General features: G+C 37.9%; 1 protein-coding gene across 1 annotated transcript in view; it reads right to left on the minus strand.

Annotated features, from left to right (window-relative positions):
• PCCB (propionyl-CoA carboxylase subunit beta) overlaps window positions 1–20,745 on the minus strand; it is a 50,968-nt gene that overhangs the window by 2,665 nt on the left and 27,558 nt on the right. Inside the window, exons 9-12 of the mRNA XM_016140363.2 lie at window positions 19,891–19,972; window positions 12,884–13,007; window positions 466–573; window positions 109–209 (exon numbers count right to left, since the gene is read on the minus strand). Coding sequence (XP_015995849.2) covers window positions 109–209; window positions 466–573; window positions 12,884–13,007; window positions 19,891–19,972 — 415 coding nt within the window. The remainder of the gene's footprint in view (window positions 1–108; window positions 210–465; window positions 574–12,883; window positions 13,008–19,890; window positions 19,973–20,745) is intronic.

A 20,745-nucleotide genomic window follows, 5' to 3' on the forward strand; every position in this document is an offset into this window, starting at 1 on the left:
TAAGGGTGAGTGAGGCATACTACCCCCTCCCCTGCTGGAACTCTTAGCCAGACCTCCATCCATAGCCAAGCGTGAGTGGGCTCACAGCCTCCAATGTGAAATCCTCACCTTCCTGGTAATGACTGTAACCTTGGGCACAGTTGCCTCAGCAAATGCGTAGAGAAGTTTGGCGCCATGCCGGATGATGCCCCCGTATTCCTGTGCTGTGCCTAAGGCATGAGAAAAGTTACCAGATACCCACAAAAGCCCTCACAAGGTCTGCCTGCCACTCTTAGCTGCAATGTCTTCCCCGGCTCCCCAAAACACCAGGAGAAGGCCACTCTCACACTGCCCCACCTTCTAGACACCCAGAATATGGAAAAGCTGCAAATCTTTAGGTAATTTTGCAAGAAGAATCCCAAATAAAGTGAATGCCTCACTGGGCAAAGCCACATCTCCTAGCTCCCACCTCTGTCAATGACTTACCAGGCAGAAAGCCAGGGACATCAACAAAAGTGATGAGTGGAATATTGAACGCATCACAGAATCGGACAAAACGAGCCCCTTTCACAGATGAATTAATATCCAAGCAGCCTAGAAGAGAGAGATTATCCATGCTGAGCTTCTGGGCAGTTCCCAGTTCTACCCACAACGGGAATGTGCTCTCAGCAAGCATCCTCCAAGAGCTGGTTTCTATGGAGGCACCAAAGTCTCCCTATCAGAGAATGGTAAAGGGGAACCCTCGCACTCCAAGAAAAACAATGAAGACAGGAGAACCCACCTGGCACTGGCCAAAGAGGGACCAGGAATAGCCTCTGCTCCACAGGCTTTCTTGTTGGGAGCACAGCGCAGTGCAAATAGTCAAGCTCTGCCTCGTAAACTGAAGGGCTACTGCCACCTGAGGCACAGCCTGGTTTACCCCAGTGGAATGAGCACTGGGAGGTATCATTCAGGGGCTGGTTTCAGAGAGTTCCTGTAGCTTGAAATCAAATTCTGGCCCCACGAAACAGGACTATGTGCCCTTGGGAAATTACTTCTCCATTGTGAGGCTGATGTTCCTCATACACGAGGTAGGGATGTAATTATCTCCTACCAAGGTTGTAGGTATTAAAGGAGATGGCATCTGTAAAGTGGCCAAAATAAAGAGCTAAATTATCAGTAAATCTCCCTTCCTAGACTAGGAAAAATGGAGTCAAGCAATCTAACAATGTAGAATTCAAAACAGTAGTCATAGAGATGCTCAATGAACTTATGGGAAGTATAGATTAATTCAGTGAGAACTTTAACAGAGAGATAAAAAACAAAAAGGGAAATGGAAATTATAGAAGGGAACCAGTCAGAAATGAAGAACACATTATCTGAGATGAAAAGTATATTACAGGGAATCAATAGAGTGAATAAAGAAGATCGAACCAAGGATACAGAGGATGGGGAAGCCAAGGACACTCGATCAGAACGGCAAGAAAAAAGAAGACTATAATAATAATTTAAGGATCCTATAAGAAAAAATAAATGTAAATAGGGGTACCTGAAGGAAAACAAGAAGTTGAAGAGCTATTTAAAGAAATAAAGATGGTAAACTTCCCTAACCTTGTGAAGAAAATAGGTATACAACCCCAGGAAGTTCAGAGTGTCCCAACAACGAGGAACCCAAAAAGGCCCACACCAAGACACATTATAATTAAAATGCCAAATGTTAAATATAGAGAAAATCTTAAAAGCAGCAAGAAAAAAGCAGTTAGTTACCTATAAGGGAGCACCCATAAGACTGGCACCTGATTTCTGAAGAGAAATTATACAAGACAGAAGGGCTTGGCACAAAATATTCAATGTAATGGAAAACTAGGATCCACAATCGAGAATACTGTATCTAGCAAAGCTATCATTTAGAGTTGAAGTATAGATAAAGAGCTTTCCAGACAAAAATAAGCTAAAGGAACTCATCAACCCCAGTCCAGTATTACAGGAAATGTTGGAGGAACTTAAGGAAAAAAAAGTATCAAGAACAGGTATAAAGAATAGTAATAACTACATTCCTATCAACAAGTACCTCAAATGGAAATGAATTAAGTGCTCCGGCCAAAAGAGTGACTGAATAGATAAGAAAACAAGATTGCTACATATGCTGCCTACAAGAGACTCACTTCAGATTAAAAGACACACACAGACTAAAAGGAAGGGGATGGAGAAAGATATTGCCTTGCTGGACCTAGAGGGTGTTGTGCTGAATGAAATAAGTCAGATAGAGAAAGACAAATATCACATGATTTCATGTAAACGTGGAATCTAAAGAACAAAATAAATGAGGACAATAAAAATGGAAATAAATTCATAGATACAGAGAATATTTTAAGTGGTACTAGATGGAAGGGGGTTTGAGGGGACAGAGAAAAAGGGCAAAGGGATTAAGAAATATAAATGGATAGTTACAAAATAGTCATGGAGATATAAAGTATAGCATAAGGAAAACAGTCAACAATGTTTTAATAAATATGTAATATGTAAGAGGGAAGAGAGGTGCTAGATTGGTGGGGTGATCACTGCGAGTTATGTAGATCTCTAGTCACAATACTGTATAAATGAAACTAATATTATATGCCAACTATAATTGAAAAAAACATTGAATTTTACAATGTAAATACAAGCAACTAATTATCTATTTCAATAAAGCTGGAAAAAAATTTTTTTTTAAAAGCAGAACATTATAGAACCCAACTCCCGTGTGCACCCTCCTAGTTACTGCTCTCACCAAGGGCAGCTACTGTGCCAATGTTTCAGTGTGGATTAGGTTTGTCCTTTCTAGGGATGCAATCCTACAGGGTATACTCTTTTGTGTCTGCCTTATTTTGTTCAACATTATGTTAATGAGATTCAAATACATTATGTGAATAGCCATAGATTGTTAGTTCTCATGTTATATGGTATCCTGCAGTATGAATACACCACAATGTATTCATCCATTCTACTGTTGGTGAGCGTTCAAACAGTTTCCAGTTTGGAATTTTTTAATAAAGCTGTTTACTTTCTTTAAAAAAATAACAACAAATAAAAAATTTTAAAAAGATGCCATTAATCAATTGAATAGGCAAGTCAAACATAAAAAAAAAAAAATTTGCAATATATCTAAGGATTCACATCCAGAATATATAAAGAACCCTAAAAATCAACAATAAAAAGACAAAACAACTCAAAAAAAACAGGCAAGACTTCCTTCTTGCCAAATGCATTTTCTGAGATAATAGAAATGTTCTATATCTTGTTTTGGATGGTGAATAAAAGGTTGTATACAATTATCAAATTGACAAAACCCATCAAAATGAACACTTAAATGCCATGCATTTTATTTGTAAGTTATAACTCAATAAAAGAACAATGTTTTCAATCTCCCCTCCTCTCTCTCAATTCAAAATCTGTTAATGACCTGAAATAAAGAATCTAAGGCCTAAGTCCCTGGTTAAAGGCAATTCTGAATTAAGAAATTGCAAAAAGTACAAAAAGGCTGGAATAAAACTCAATCTTAAGAAAAAAGATGAGCACTGACAACCAAAACAAGATGTAATCATTGGAAAATGATCATAGTCAAAGGGAAAACCTGTGGCCCTGAGCCACCACAAAGCAAGCCCCAGGTCCGGGGGCTGGGCCTTATCATGTCAGGCCCTAGTCCCGGGTCTGTCAGGGTACTGGGCATCCAGAGTACTCAATGGGCCCTGGCTAGTTCCTTTAAGGAAACCCTGAGAGCCAGAATGGAGAGCATGAGAAGTGTGGTGGTGAGAGAGATCTCCTCGGCCTCTTCCCTTGAAGTTACAAGCTGAACAGCTATAATTCATCCAAGGGTTCCCTAATCAACATGCCAACACTTCTGAGATCCGCTCATTGAAACATCTGCAGGTGGGCAAGCAGGGTGAGTTAGGGAGGAGGGAAAGGAGAAGAGCAGAGAGAGGTGCCGCAGACATAGTCCGGAGCTCACTGCGGCTCTCAGGAGAGCAGAGAAATCAGGCTGCAAGCACTGTTTTCTTCAGCCCCAAGCATTCCTGCTTGAGCAATTAGCACGTGATACAGCCAACCCAGTGATCAGAGAAGAGGCAGAATACATAAGTGCAACAACTGTTCTAGCAGCTGTAACTGCCAGGCAGAAAACAAAGCCAAGGAGCCCAGCCACCTCTCCGTACCCTCCCAGAGTTGGCAGCAGGGCCCCAGAAAAACTGTAGCAGTGGGGAGGTTTCCCAGAGTAGTGGTTAGCACGTCTGCTTTACACACAGAAGGTCCTGGGTTCGAGCCCCAGTGGAGCCATGGCCCACACCCAGACCCCGGGTGCGCCAGGCCCCAGGTGTGTACCGCGAGCATCTGGAAGGAGACGCCCTGCCTTCAGAGATCCAGTTCTTAAGGAGAGACAGCAACATCCGTAGGTCAGGGGTGGAAGTGAGGGGCTGGTGAGGGGGGAGGATTTAAAAAAACGTGTGTGTGTGTGTGTGTGTGTGTGTGTGTGTGTGTGTGTGTGTGTGTGTGTGTAACTGCAGCAGTGAGTATCTGGATACAGAGAAGAATATCTACACCCCTGAGAAATGGAGAGAGAACTTCTGAGCGGCAGACACATTGCTACTAATTCCAGTGACAAGGATAGAGAGACAGAGGTGAGGCAGCTGAGGCCTGGCAGTTACCATTACTGGAAGAAAAAGCTACAAAGACACCAGCCTTTCCCAGCCCACCTCGCCCTCACCCAGCGAGGCTGATCCCAGCAGAGGCACCTGGGACACCTCATGCAATGTAACACTGAGTCTGCCTGCTGGGGTATTGCCAGGACATCACAGGCTCACCCACCACATTCTCCCACAGGGGTGGTGCTCTGAGACCAAGGTGACCCAGGCACAGAGGAAAGGCCCACCTCTCCAAGGACTACAAGGCATTTTCCCACTGCTAAGCAGAGATCCAAGAAGCCAGAGCTTGTTTGTTAGTCATCTTACTCATAGTTTCATATCCTTTTGCCTTATTCTATCCTTTCAGGTAGAATAACCCCCTTCAGTATTTCCTGTAATGCAGGCCTTCTGGTGGAATATTCTCTCAGCTTCTGTATGTTTGGAAAGGTCTTTATTTCTCTTTCATATCTAAATGATAACTTTGCTGGACATATTCTTTGCTGGTAGTTTCTCTCTTTCCATAGTTTGAATATTTGATTCCACACCCTCCTAGCTTGTAGAGTTTCTGCTGAAAAATTCGATGATAATCTAATGGAATTTCCTTTATAGATTGTCATCTTCTTTTCCCTGCCTGTCTTGAGAATTTTTTCTTTGCCATTAATTTTTGACAGTTTCAATATAAACTAGAGAAGGCCTTTTTGGATTGAGATAATTAGGTGTTCTGTTTGCTTCTTGGATTTGAGAATGCAGTTCTTTCCATAGGTTTGGGAAGTTCATCATTTGCTTGAATAGGCTGTTTCTTTCCCTTTTTCTGGTATACTCATTATGCTTATGTCGCTCTTTTTGATGGATTCAGATAGTTATTTTTTTACTCTCAATTCTCTTCTTCCAACCATGTTATTTCCAGCTTTCTAGCTTCAATATCACTAATTTTTCCCTCCATCTTGTCAGCTCTATTTCCTAAGATGGCTATTTAATTCTTTATCAGTTTTACTGAGTTCTTCAGCTCCATAATTTTTTTTTTAAGATTTCAGTGTCTTTGGTAAAGTATTCCTTTTGTTCTTTGATTTTATTTCTGAGTTAATTAACTGCCTATATGAGTTTTCTTGCATCGCTGAGGGTTTTTTTGGGGGGGGGCGGGGACTGCAATCTTGAATTCTCTGACATTTAAAGGAACAACCTGCAGATATCTGGGGCAAAAAATTTTGGTGGATATCACCTAAGTCCTGGAAGTAAAATGCCAGGGAGAGAGTTTCTTTGGAAAATCAGGGCATCCGAGAGCACATGTACATACAGGGGACTTAAGAAAGGAATACGTATTTCTAGAATCAGATACATGCTCAGAAAAGACCTGAGAAGGAGAAATTAGAAATTACCTTGAGATAAATGAAAACATAATATTACAAAACAAAATACCTGAGATGACACTAAGCTTTAACCTTGGGCTGATCTCAAAAGTCTGTTTAAGTCTGGCTAAGTGTTGAAGGAGAGCCCTAGTACAGAGCCAGTTTTCAAAGACTAAGAAAGGTATTTTCTTGTCTGTCTGTTTTAGCACATAATGTTCAAAGAAATCTTTGTGAAAACATTAGCTGGACACAAATTAAGAAACAGAGACTTCAGTGACCCCAAACAATAAGGAATACAGTCTCTGCAAAACTAGCTTGGAAAAGTCACTAGACAAATGGACTACTACAGCATTCAACAATCAAAACACAACAAACCCTGAAAAAAAGGGAGAATATGATTTCTAGAGTTGCCACATTGTAATAATCAAATGTGCAATTTTCAACAACAAAAAGAAACAAGTATAGCCATTCAAAAAAATAGAATCTGTCCCTAAGAAAGCCTAGAATTTGAACTTACTAAACAAAGACTTTAAAACAACTGTCTTAAATATACTCAAAGAGTAAAGAAAAACATAAATGAAGAACTAAAAAGCCAGGAAAACAACGTATGAACAATGAAACTATTACTACACAGACAAGGATTATAAAAAGGAACCAAACAAAATTCTCAGACTAAAAAATACAATAAATGAAATGAAAATTTTGCTATAGGAGTTCAATGGCAGATTTGGACAAAAGAATAGACCAGGAAACTCAAAGATGAAACGATTTCAATTATCCAGACTAGGAGTAGAAAGAAAAGAAAAATTAATGGAGATTAAATGATCTATAGAATTAATGGAGATTAAATGATCTATAGAATATCATCAAATGAACCAACATATATAGCCACGCAGTATCAGAAAGAGAGAAAATGGGAGATGATTTGAAGAAATCATGTCCAAAAATTTCCCAAATTTGATGCAACACATGAAGCTACAAATCCAAGACACTAATTCCAAGCAGGATAAACTTAAAACAGACCAACACTGAGACACATTACAATCAAATTATCAAAAGACAAAGACAGAATCTTGAAAGTAGCAAGAGAGAAGTGACTCATCACATACAAGGAATCCTCAATAAAATAACTGATTTCTCAGCAGAAATCATGGAGTCCAGAAAACAATGAAATGGAGTTTAAAGTACTGAAGGAATAAAACTGTCAACCAAGAATACTACATCTGACAAACTTTCCTTCAAAAATCAGGTACAACTTAAGACATTCCCAGATAGACAAAAGCTGAAAGAGAGTTCATTATTGCTAGGCCTGCCCTACAAGAAATGACAAAGAGAGTCCTTCAGGCTGAAATGAAAAGATATTAGTATTTCAAGATGGTATGAAGAAGTAAAGATTCCAATAATGTTATTGGAATCTATTATATTTATGTAGAAATATAAAAGCCAGAATTATTATATTTTTTTGTTTGTATCAGTACTTTTTAACATGATTTTAAAAACAAATGCAACCCAGAAAGGTTCACTGGTAAATTCTATAAAACATTTAAAAATAAAATTATACCAATTCTCTACAATCTATTCCAGAATATAGAATCAGGAAGTATACTTCCTAACTCATTCTATGAGGCCAGCATTACCCTGTAAGCAAAATCAAAGACATTACAGGAAACTACAGACCAGTGTCTCTTATGAACACAAATACAAAAATGCTCAACAAAATATGAGCAAATAAAATCCAGCAATATATAAAGAAAATTACATACTATTTCCAAGTGGGATTTATCCCAAATATGCAAGGCTTATTCAACATTTGAAAACCAACTCATTACATCAACAATCTAAAGAAGAAAAATCACATGAAGAGATGAATAGATTTAGAAAAAGCAATCACAAAATCCATCATCCACTCATGATAAAAACTCTCAGCAAACTAGGAATACAGGAGACCTTTCTTAACTTGATAAAGAATATTTTTTAAAAATCTACAGCTAATATCATATGTAATAATGAAAAACTAAAAGCTTTCCAAGATCAAGTACAGGCAAGAATGACCTTTCTTACCACTCTTTTAAAAAACTGTACTGGAAGTCCTAGCTAAAACAACAAAACAAGAAAATCCATAAAAGACATCCAAACAAGGAAAGAAGAAATCAAACTGTCTTTGTTCACGGATGACCTAAATGTCTACATAGAAAATCCTATGTATATTGACAAAAACAATAAATACTAGAACAAGCAACCACAGCAAGGTTGCAGGAAGAAAAGTTAAAGCAAAGTTAATCTACTGCTTTCCTATATACCAGCAATGAACTTGAAACTAAAAACACAATACTGTTTACAATAGCACATCCAGCAAAAAAAAACCTAACAAAATAAACCTAAAAACGTTAGATAAATCTAACAATACATGTACAAGATCTATGTGAGAAAGACTACAAAATTGATGAACGAAATGAAAGAACTAATTAAATGAAGAGAGATTCCATATTCATGGATAGGAAGACTCAATATCATCAAGAGGTCAGTTCCTTCCAACTTCATATTTAGATTTAATGCAATTTCAATCAAAATCCCAACAACTTATTTTGTGAATATCAACAAACTGATTCCAAAGTTTATATAGAGAAGCAAAAGATCCAGAATAGCCAACACAATATTGAAGAACGAAATTGGAGGGCTGACAATACTCAACTGCAAGACTTACTATAAAGCTACAATAATCAAGATAGTGTGGTATTGGTGAGAGACAAATAGATCAATGGAATGGAATAGAGAGCACAAAAGTAGACCTACATAAATATAATCACCTGATCTTTGACACAGGAGCAAAGGCTATACCGTGGAGAAAAAATAGTCTTTTTAACAAATGGTGCTGGAACAACTGGACACCGACAGCAAAAATATTGATCTACACACAAACCTTACACTTTTCACAAAAATTAACTCAAAATGATTCTATAGGCCTAAATGTGAAACACAAAACTATAAAACTCCTAGAAGATAACAGAAGTCAACCTAGAAGACCTAGGGTATGGCAGTAACTTTTTAGATATACTACCAAAAGCATAATCTATAAAACAACTGATAAGCTGGACTTCATTAAATTTTGCTCTGTAAAAGACACTGTCTAGGGAATGAGAAGACAACCACAGACCAGGAGAAAAAAATTGCAAAATACACATCTGATAAAAGACATTTACAAAGGACTCTTAAAACTCAACAATAAGAAAAACTCCAATATAAAAATGGGTGACTCCTAGTCAAGAAGGCAGTTTCTTCTCTGAGCCAACAGTTGCCAAGGATGCCATGGGAGACAGAGAACAGACATCGGAGAAGCAAGCACAAATCGTAAGGCAAGGTCATGGAGAATGAAATGTTGGCCTGCCTCCCAACACACCGACAAAAGCATAGGCCAATCACAAACAGCAGAGTTCTGATACTTAATCCTCTATCTGCCTCAGCAAAGCTAAAGGACGTTCTCCAGGAGGAGGGTTGAAAACAAGTAAATGAATCTCAAACCCAAAAAAAAGCACAAAACAAACTATATGTTATTTTATAGCAGAGAAGGCTTGTATGTGTTTCTAGATGAACAAATTCAGCAAATACAAAGTCCAAAGCATATTCCTGAGGGTATCACTGGTATTTCTGTTACTTCCTAACTTTGGCTTCTTGTTAAGTGGGACAGGCTGACCAGCCTCTATACAAATGGCTGGCTTTATGTCAGTTCATCCTTCTTGCTGTATATCCTGACCTGGGCCCTGCAGAGAGAGAAGGCCCTGATGCCCATTCCTCCTACAGCTAGAAGCATATTGGAGAGCAGAAAATTTCCCTCCAGAAATAAAATATGCATTTCCATACAAGGATCCCATACATGAGGCCCAGGAAGAGACAAGGTTTCCAGGGAGAGGAAGAGCTGGCTTAGGCTTGTATTTATGTAGTACCCACTTCCAAAGACCGAGATCTGTTCCGGTTACTACTGCTGTGTAACAAATAGCCCCCACGCTTAGTGGCTTAAAATACTGACTATCATTTTCTTAATCTTGGAAATAAAATTTTGATGACCAAAAAAAAAAAAAAATTAAAATAATTTAATGTGCAAAAGACCTCAACAGACACCTCATCAAAGAAAACAACATATAAATGGCAAATAAGCACATGAAAAGGTGCTCCATATCATATGTCATCGGGAAAATGCAACTTAAAACAACAAGAAACCACTACACACCTACCAGGATGGCCAAAATCCAGAACACTGGCAATAACAAATGCTAACGAGGATGTGAAACAATAGAAACTCTCAATCATCATTGGTGGGAATGTAAAATGGTATAGAAGCTCTGGAAGACAGTTTGACAGTTTCTTACAAACTAAACATACTATTATGTGAGCCGGCAATCACACTCCTCAGTATTTACCCAGATGAGCTGAAAACTTAATTTCAGGCTAAAACCTGTACAAATATTTTTAGCAGCTTTATTCAGCTTTGTCAATACTTGGAAGCAATGAAGATGTCCTTCAATAGGTGAATAGATAAATCCAGACAATGTAATATTAATCACTGCTATTAAGAAGTGAGCTATCAAGCCATGAAAAGACATAAAAAACTTAAATGCATATTACTAAGTAGAAGTTGTTAATCTGAAAAGGCTACATACTCTATGATTCCCAATCACATGACATTCTAGAGAAGACAAAAGTATGGGAACAGTAAAAGAATCAGTCATTGCCAGGGGTTATGAAATTATAAGTACTGGGGGAGGGGGTGATGAATAGGTGGAGTACAGAGGTTTTTTAAGGCAGTGGAACCATTCTGTTTGATGCTGCAATGATCATTATACATTTATCAAAGTCCACAGACCATAAAACACCAAGAGCAAACCCTAATGTAAACTCTGGAATCTGGGTAATAATGATGTGTCAATGTACTTTCACCACTTGTAACAAACGTACCACTTTGGTTCAAGATACTGAGAATATGGTAAGCCATCCATGTAGAAAGAGCAGAGTGTATATGGGAACTCTTGTAGTTTTTAATCAATTTTGCTGTGAACCTAAAAAAGCTCTAAAATATATTTTTTTATTTTTTTTAAGTATTATACACCAGGACCAAGATGGATATATCCCAAGAATGCAAAAGTGGTTCAACATACAAAAAAATAATCAATGTAATACACCACATTCATACAACAAAAGATAAAAACTAATAATCTCAGTTGATATAAAAAAAGGCATTTGACAAAATCACTCTTTCATGAAAAAAAACTCAGAAAACTAGGAATAGAAGGAAATTTCCTCAATATGAAGGGCATATAAAAAAATTGCAACTAACATAATACTCAATGATGAGAGACAAAGTTTTCCCAAGATCAGTAACAAGACAAGGATGTCTCTTTTCACCAATAGACACATAAACCAATGAAATAGTATTGCGAGTACAGAAATAAACCCATACATCTATCACCTATTGATTTTTCAACAAAGATTTCAAGTCCATTCAATAGGGAAAGAAGAGTCCATTAAATAAATGGTGCTAAGATAACTGGATTTCCACACGCAAAAGAATAAAGCTAGACCCCTAACTCACACCCTATTATTAACTCAAAATCGAGCAAATCTAAATGTAAAAGCTAAAAGCATAAAACTCCTAAAAGGAAACAGGGAAATCTTTGTGGCATTGAATTTGGCAACAAGTTATAGGTACAACTCCAAAAAGCACAAGCAATGAGAAAGGGTAGCGGGGAGAGGGAGAGAGAATAACTGAACTTCATCAAATTTTAAAACTTTTGTACATCAAATGGCATTGTGAAGAAAGTGAAAAGACACCTTATAGAATGGGAGAAAATATTTGTAAGTCATGTATGAGTTTAATATCCAGAATACATAAAGAACCCCTACAACTCAACAACAACAAAAACCAAATAATTAAAAACGAGGAAAGGACTTACTTGAATAGCTATTTCTCCAAAGATATGAAAATGGCTAATAAGCTCATAAAAAATGTTCACTAAACATCACTAATCATTAGGGAAATATAAGTGAAGATAACACTTCACACCCACTAGAATAGCTATTATCAAAATACACCAAAAAATAACAAGTGTTGACCAGAATGTAAAGAAACCGGAACCCTTGTGCATTGCTAGTGGGAATGTAAACTAGTGCAGCCTCTGTAGAAAACAGTAGAGTGTTTCCTCAAAAAGTTAAATTATCACAAGACTCAATAATTCCACTCTTAGGTATATGCCCAAAAGAAGTGAAAACAGATTCAAACACATACTTGCACACCAATGTTCCTTGCAGCATTATTCACAATAGCCGAAAAGTAAAAAGAATTCAAGTGTCCATTAACATATGAATGATTAAACAAAATGTGGTATATACATGCAGTGGAATATTATTCAGCCATAAAAAGTTAAAATGAAGTTCTGACACATGCTACGACACAGATAAACCTTGAAAATATTAAGCTAAATGAAATAAGCTGGACAAAAGGACAAATATGATATGATTCCACATATATGGAATATCTAGAAAAGGTAAATTTAAAGATAAGTTTAGATTACCAAGGGCTCTGTGTACGGGGGAGAGGGAATCTCTATTTGGAGTGATTTGAAAAGGTGCGGAAATAGATAATAGTAAAGGCTGTACACAGTGTGAATATAATCCATGCCACTATACTGTACATTTAAATACGGTTAAAAAATATATGGAAGTATTTTTAAGAAAGAATACTTCTCAAGAAGCATTTTGAGAAATTATTATAAGCGAAAGGTGGTTTTACGACAACATCTATTCGAGGTTTTTTTCTCTGGACACGGAAGGCCATGTCTGAGGAAAAGGCAGAAGGCAGATGCCGTGGGCCCAGGCGGCTTTGACCCCGCCCCCAACTACTACCTGGGATTTATGAGAATTTCTCTCTCTTACCTGAAGCCACCTTAGGTTGGTTGCCAACAATTCCAACAGTCCTCCCGTTCATTCTTGCAAAACCAACAATGATGTTCTTAGCATAATTGGGCATGATCTCAAAAAATTCTCGCTCATCAACAACCTGCAGGGAAAAATTTACTCCTGAGCTCGAAATGATAAAAATAAGATAAAACTATATAACAGAATCACAGAGTTGGATAGCTGCTACCCCACTGCAAGTTCTCTAAGGAAGCAGGCAGAGGGGCACCTCCTCCCTGCTGGAGAGGAAAACCCCTGTGCACACTGCTAGGGAGAGGATAAACTAGTGCGGCCTTTTTAAAGGTTCTATTTGAATTTGGCATTATACTTTTTTACTTTATTTTGAAATCATTTCAAACCCACATTAAATTTTTGAGAATATCTGTAATGTATCCACATTTATTAACATTTTACCACATAATATTTATCATTCCTTCTCTATCTCTACCTGCCTATGCCCTTTCTCTGTGTGTGTGTGTATTCTCTTTACATATATTTGCGCATACACACCAAAATTTTTTTCTGAATCATTTGAGAGTAAGTTATAGACATGAAGCCTCACTACCCCTAAGTCCCTCAGTATGTATCTCCTACAAACAAGGACATTCTCTTAGATAACTATAGTGACATCATCAAAATCAGAAAATTAACATTAATACTATTACCTATTATAAAACTTTATTCAAATTTTTCCAATTATTCCAATAGTATCCTTTATAGCAACCAAAAGCTCATTCTAGACTCTGATCCAAGATCAGAGTCTTTTTAGGGGTCCTAGCTCTCTAGCTTCCTTTACTTTCATCCTTTTGGTCTTTCTTTCACAATCATGACATCTTTGAAAGCTACAGATCAGTTTTTTGGTTATTTGCCTTCTATTTAGATTTAATGTTTCTTCATTTAATTTCAGGTTAAGCATTTTTGACAAAATATCACAGAAGTGTCTTCCTCAATGTATAATATCAAAAGGCACATAACGTCTATTTGTCCATTAACGGTGGTGACATATGCCAGGTTTCTTCCCTACAAAGCTACTATTTTTCCATTTGTAATTAAGTATTTGGTGGGGAAATACTTTTAAACTATGTAAAATCCTATTCTTTACCAAACTTTCACCCACGAGGTTTAGCATTCATTGATGATTCTTGCCTGACCCCATTACTGCCATGACAGTTGCCAATATCTAACTTCATTTTCTCCCTTCTCTATTTCTTGGCACTTAACTGTGAGAAAGGCTATGCCTTTCCCATTTAGTTACTTATATCATCCACAAGTATGAACTTATGGATTGTTATTTTCTTACGTGGACTGTAATCTTTTACCATCATTATTTATTTTATGTACACATTGTCCTATATTTGCCAATGCAAGCTCATTCAAGGTGACTCCCATCCCCTTTTGATGTTTCTCCATCATTCTTTGAGCACTACCTTTATGTCTAGAATTACCTTACTTTCAGGTTCGTCTTGTATTTCTTCCTGCCCCAAGTGTTGAATCGGCCATTTTTCAAAGGGATACAGGTTCCTTTGGGGGAAAGAGGGATGGGTATGGGTGTGGGGGTGTGAGTGTGTGAGGGGGGGTGTGTGTGTTTGCCTCTAAGAAGCTGTCTTAGAGAACAGAGCTAAAAAATCCATAGAGCTAAGAAATTCACAGAGAAACAGACACACACACATATTTCTAAAAGTAGTATAAAAACTATAAGTTTGTATTGATAATTCCAATTCCAGACCAATTCAACTACAGGGTTCATTCTAGTTTTCCCCTCTTCAATATTCATTAACTCCTTTCTCCTACAGTAGACATCTTATTTCCATTATCCTCAAAATGTACTCATTCAATCCTCAAATCCAGAGACAATTGTTTCAGAATTGTTAACCCATATAACTGAAAAAAAAAAAATCTAACTAAAATTCAGCATTTCTTATACCTAGTCCTGTTGTTAGACTAAAGGTAGTTTTGTTTTAAAGGTAGTCCCCAGGCTTGTTGATTTTAATATGTAAACATTAACAGTGTCACCATCCCTTCTACCCACCCCGTGCAAATTAATCTCATTATTTTCTGGTTTATCTTTGTGTGTATTACAGAAAAAAAGCATATATATTTCTATCTTAATTCCCCTTTCTATCTTAGATGGAAAATAACATACTATACTCTTTTGCATTTTGGGTTTCTTCATTTAACAATATATCCTGAAAATCACTCCACATCGGTTCACAGAGGTCTTTCTCACTCCTGCATAGTATTCTATTTTGTGTATTTACCAAATTTATTCAGCCAATTTCCTATATGTTGTTAACATTATTTTTAAGCTTACATTAGGGTTAAAATATTTTGCAATGATAAATAACAATGTCACAAAAATACCCTTGTGCATCTTTAATTTTATAGGGTAGGAAGTGTACCTTCAGGGTAAAGTCCTAGAAGTGGGGCTGCTGGGTCAAAGTGTAAATGCTTATTTAGTCTTGTATAGTACCATATTCTCCTACCAGCAATATATGATAGGGTCTGCTTCCCAACAGAACTATCAGTGGAATAGGTTTTCAAGTTTATTTTTTGCCAGTCTGACAGATAAGTGATAATTCTGTATAATTTTAATTTTAATTTGCATTTCTAGCTTTAAGAATAAAGTTGAAAAGAATATATACTTTACCAAATTGACCACGGAAAAGATAAACTTCAAGAGACACATTCACATTAAAAAAAAAAGTTATCAAAAAGCCATTTATCCTCTCCCACAAAAAAATCACCAGGCCCTAACAATTTCACAGGAGAAATTCTACCAAATCTTTAAAGAACAGATAATCCCAATGCTATTTAAATTGTTCTAGGGCATAGAAAAAGAGGAAAAAAAACTTGCAAATTCTTTTTATGACACTTTATGAACTGAATTGTGTCTCCCCTGCCCCCAAAAATTCATAGGTTGAGGCATAACACACAATGTGATCATATATGGAGACAGAGCCTTTAAGGAGATAATTAAGATTAAATGAGGTGTAAAGGTAGGGCCCCAATCTGATAGGACTGGTGTGCACACAAAAGAAAGACATCAGGACACACCAAGAGGGCAGCTATCTGCAAACCATGAAAAGAGACCTCACCAGAAACCAATCCTGCTGACACCCTGATCTTCGACTTGTACAAGCACTGTGAGAAAATTAATTTCTGTGATTTAAGCAATCCAGTCTGTGGTATCTTGTTATGGCAGCTCTAACAGACTAACGCATGAAGCAAGCACAACACTGACACCAAAACCAAATTTAAAAATACCTCAAAAAAGTAAATCAGCTAGTATTACATGATATTGATGCAAAAATCCAAAATAAAACATTAACAAAACCTAACAAGTAGGGTTTTACCTCAGAAATATAAGAACGGTTTAATAATAGGAAATAGGAAATCTATTAAGAGATTTATAAATAGATCTAAGGAGAAAAATCGTGATCATCACCATAAATGCTAAAAAGGCATTTAATGATATCAATACCCATCCCTGATTTAAAAAACAAGTAAACAATAAAAATTAAAATAGAAACCAGCAGTAGCTTCCTTAGCATGAAAAAAAGAATATTAGAAAACACTAATGACAGTCTCTGTGAAGTTAAAAATAAGACAAAGATGTCCACTATTACAACAGTTACTCATTATTGTATTTGATAAAATATGGAGGTACAGAGGATGCAGTTAGACAAGAGAAAGAAATAACATAAAGTAACTGGAAAGGAAAAGATAAAATTCTCTATATGTAGATAGTACTACTACACCTCAAAAACCCAAAAGAATTTAGGTGAAAGAATATATAACTGATAAACAGGATCAGTTGCTTTCAGAGATACCTAGAAAAAGTTAGAAGATAAAAAAGACATCATTTACAATAAAAAGATACTTAGGAAAAAACAAGAAGTGTGAACAGAGATTCATGGGCACGGACTATAGACTAATGGCTATCAGAAGGGAGAAAGGAGGTAGACGAGGTAAAAGGGGTCAAATATGTGGTAATAGAAAGAAATCTAACTGGGAGGTGAACACACAGTATAAATATTGTATATGCCTTACTGTTAAAGTGCACAGTTGAAACTTACTAGATTTCATTAACCAATGTCACCGTGAAAAATTAATTAATTTAAAAAACAAGAAATGTGAATAATCTACACTAGGAAATGATTAAAATAATCCTCAAGGGGAAAAAGTACACTTATAACAAATAAAAATACAAACTCTGTTTTTAAGATTATTCCAGGTTCACAAGGATGTCAATTATCCCACGTTCAAAAATTTAACAGGATCCCAATAAACAATAGCAGGATTCCCTACTTCCACCCCTTTACACCCTAAATCACAACAAACTGACTCTAAAGTTCATATGGAAAAATAAACAAGCATGATTAGGCAAGAAAACTCTTAAAAGAATAATAAAGAGGAATTATCCCTACCAGATGTGGAAGCATACCAAAACTCTCAATAATTGAAACAGCATGGTACTGGCCAAGTGTTGGTGAGAATGTGAAGTAACTGGAATTCTCACATACTGCTGGTGGGAGTACAAATTGGTACAGTCCCTCTTTTGAGGGATTGTTGGTATAATCCCTTTGGCAGTATCTACTAAAGCTAAATGTATGCATACCCTATGACATGGTACTTTCATTTCCTGGTATAGATCCAACAGAAATGTGTAATTTATGCAACAAAATTATATAAGAGAATGTTCATATCAGAACTATTTGCAATAGCCCCAAACTGGAACTACCCAAATGGCCATTAAAAGTAAACCTATTCATACAAAAGAGTAAAGAAACCAAAGAGAAAGAACAATATGTAACAATATGGACAAATCTCACAAACATAATATTGAGTGAAAAAAACTAGACACAAAAGACCATATACTATATGATTCCAATATTTATACAATACACAAAAACAAGAAAACTAACTTATGCTGTTAAAAGTCAGGATGGTGCTTTCCTTCAGGAGCCTGGGGGGAAATAGTGACAAGAAAGCATCAGGGAGGCTTCTCTATTTCTCTATGTAATGCATTTTATTTGATCTATTTTATGTAATTTTTTGTTAATGTTTAAATATTTTTTTTTTATAATGGCTACCTCTATAAGTATATCTATTTACTGCTTAGTCCCCTAGGTTTAGCAACTGGAGGGGGTCATTAGTAGGTCTGTCATTCAACAGAGGAAGAAAACCAGAAGCCAGATTCTGGTGAGAAGGAAACAAAGAGACAAGAGCAGTTTATATGATGAGAGAGAAAAGAATTTGGGCAGCAGTTAAACAGAGATATGGGTTAAGAGGATTTTTTTTTTTTTTTTTTTTAGCAGACAAGAAATCTATACATGTTCATACACATTTATTGCTAAGCGGAAGGAGTTAGAGGGAGAAGAAGTTAGAGATTTAGAGAAAACAGTCAAGAAAGCAAGACCCTGGATGGGAAGGGATAGAGCCCAGGTGGAGATACCTCATTCTTTGAGCCTGGAGAGATATTAGGATAGTGACAGTGGGAAAATGGTCACCTATAGGGAGTGAGGAACCTGATGCTCTCAATTTTCTCCATGAAGCAAATACCTATGTCATCTGATCAGAGTAGGGAGTGGAGAAGGAAGTTAGGGGTTGGATCAGGCCTTAGAAAAAGGGAAGAACAGGTGAAGGGAGACCAACAGTTTATAATCAAGCCAGAGGACAGAGATGCACACTGAGAGCCCAGCTCAGGGCTCTGGGGCTTTCCTCCAGAAACCTCAGGCCCCATAGGCAGCATCTGGATAGATGACTGAAGCCTTGAACCAGGGAGAGGAGTCTAAAGGATAAAAGGAGAATTGGGACCCTATTTTACCTTTTTCACAGTATTTTTCGGACCTACAACTACCCATGCCATGTATGGTTTTCCTCTCTGATTCTCTCACCCAAATGTGAGGTCCCTGAGGCAGGGATTTTGTCCACCATAGTGTCATACAGCACCAGCACTGAGAACAGTACCTGGCCATTAGTATCTGGCAGAATGGCAGAATCCAAGCTGGGACAAGGAGGCAGAAGCCAGGAAGGGGTGAGAACTCCAGAGGAATAAGAAGATTGAGGGCTGGAGAGTCAAAGAAGAGTGGAAGAGAAACAGGCACAACTGTGAGGATGGAGAGAAGACTGAAGGCTGAGGTCAAAGAAGGACAAGCTGGTAGAAGGGTCTTGTCTTCACGGCTCAAATGGTGCTCAACAGGTTACATAATCTAGCAATGAGGAGGGGCTGAGTCTGGCCATGGCTGCTGACTCATGCTGGCTCCCCAGAGTAGAAAAGGAGAATGAATAGGTCACTGAGAGAGCCAGGGCTCTGGGAGATGCTGTGCCCACAGCGCCATCTGTGTTCCATTGAGCAAGGACTGCTGAAAGCACAGTGTGCATATGAAAGTGTGAAGGGGACAATGGTCATCAACAGATGTTCCCAATTTGCCCCAACACTGTCCTCTCTTCACTAACAACCGAGGAATGTGCTATAAAAACAAAAAGGTACAAATGACTCCTGTCCTCCCCAGATGTACCTAACTACCTACACACACACACACACACACACACGCACGCACCCCTCAACCTTGTCATAGGATACCCTGTGTATACTCCTTTCTCTAGAAAGACAAAATGTCCTCTAAGCATAAGGCTCCAAACAAAGATAGCTAACAAAAAGACACTCTGATCTCAACACCAGGCTCTAGGGACATGGCCCTTTTTCCATGCACCTCAGAATGCCCTCTAAAGACTGCTGTGCTCTGCTGGACAATTGGTTCCTTCTTCCTCCAGCCTTCAAGTCCATCTGAGCCAAAAGGGTGGCTGCAGCTCATCCCAGAACACGCTACTTGGTGGCCCTTCATCTCGGCCACACCCCATGCTCTGCCTGCATTGCCCAATGTTAATGCCTGTGGGTCTAGCACTTCATCACTAGGCCAAAGCACAATGACCATGGACATGGCTGAACTAGCGAAGACAAGAGAGGCAGATGTAGCACTTACAGAGTATATGATGTCCACCATGTTGTAGGCTTTGGTAGATTCCGAAGGGACGATTGTGTCAAGCTCAGGAACCAGACGGTCACTTGGAGAGAAAAGGCAGATAAAATCAATAGTGGAAGAGCGAGTTGCCATCTGTGGGTGGGGATGGGAGAGGAAATGGGTGAGACAAATCATGGGGGCTGGGCTGATTCTGTCCTTACTGGGCTTACAAAGCGGTCCCTAGAGATGTATTTCTTTGTTACCACCATGTTAAAGTAAACTAGAGTGTGATATTAACCCTAAATATCTTTCTGTTTTCATTTAGAAGAGAAAAATTAGCCTATTCTCCGGGATGTAATGCCTTCATTTATCCTCTAAAAACCTCCTACTCTCTAGGTACTGCGTGAGGCACTAGAGGACGCTGTAGGAAACCAGACACTATCATCTCTCTACTACTTTCCACTAGTGTCCCCACTGGTGTCCCACACTAACAAGGTCCCAGTCTAAGTTCCTGAGACATTAAAAATAGAACAAGAAGAACTTGAAAATGCAAAGTCAGAGCTCTGCTAAAATTATAGTGGGTTCACATTCTCGGCTGGAAGGTAAATCTGAAGAACTCCTTTAAAAAAGGAAAGCCACAGGTCCCCTGGTGGGTGTAATAACTGAGGACTAACTAAACAAGTTCCGGGCTCTCTCCTTCCTCCTGCATCTATGTGGCTGAGCAAGGAGGTTGCACCAGGGCCCACTTCCACACCACAGGAAGACTCAGCAACATGCCACCCTCCAACAGGTTCTCATCCCTTTCTGTCCCACATGGGTAGACAAAGGTTGTTTTGACCCTGAGCTGAAGTTTGGCCTTGGTCAAGCCACATACCA

The sequence above is a fragment of the Rousettus aegyptiacus genome, unplaced genomic scaffold (assembly GCF_014176215.1).
Source record: "Rousettus aegyptiacus isolate mRouAeg1 unplaced genomic scaffold, mRouAeg1.p scaffold_m13_p_4, whole genome shotgun sequence".
NCBI lineage: Eukaryota > Metazoa > Chordata > Mammalia > Chiroptera > Pteropodidae > Rousettus > Rousettus aegyptiacus.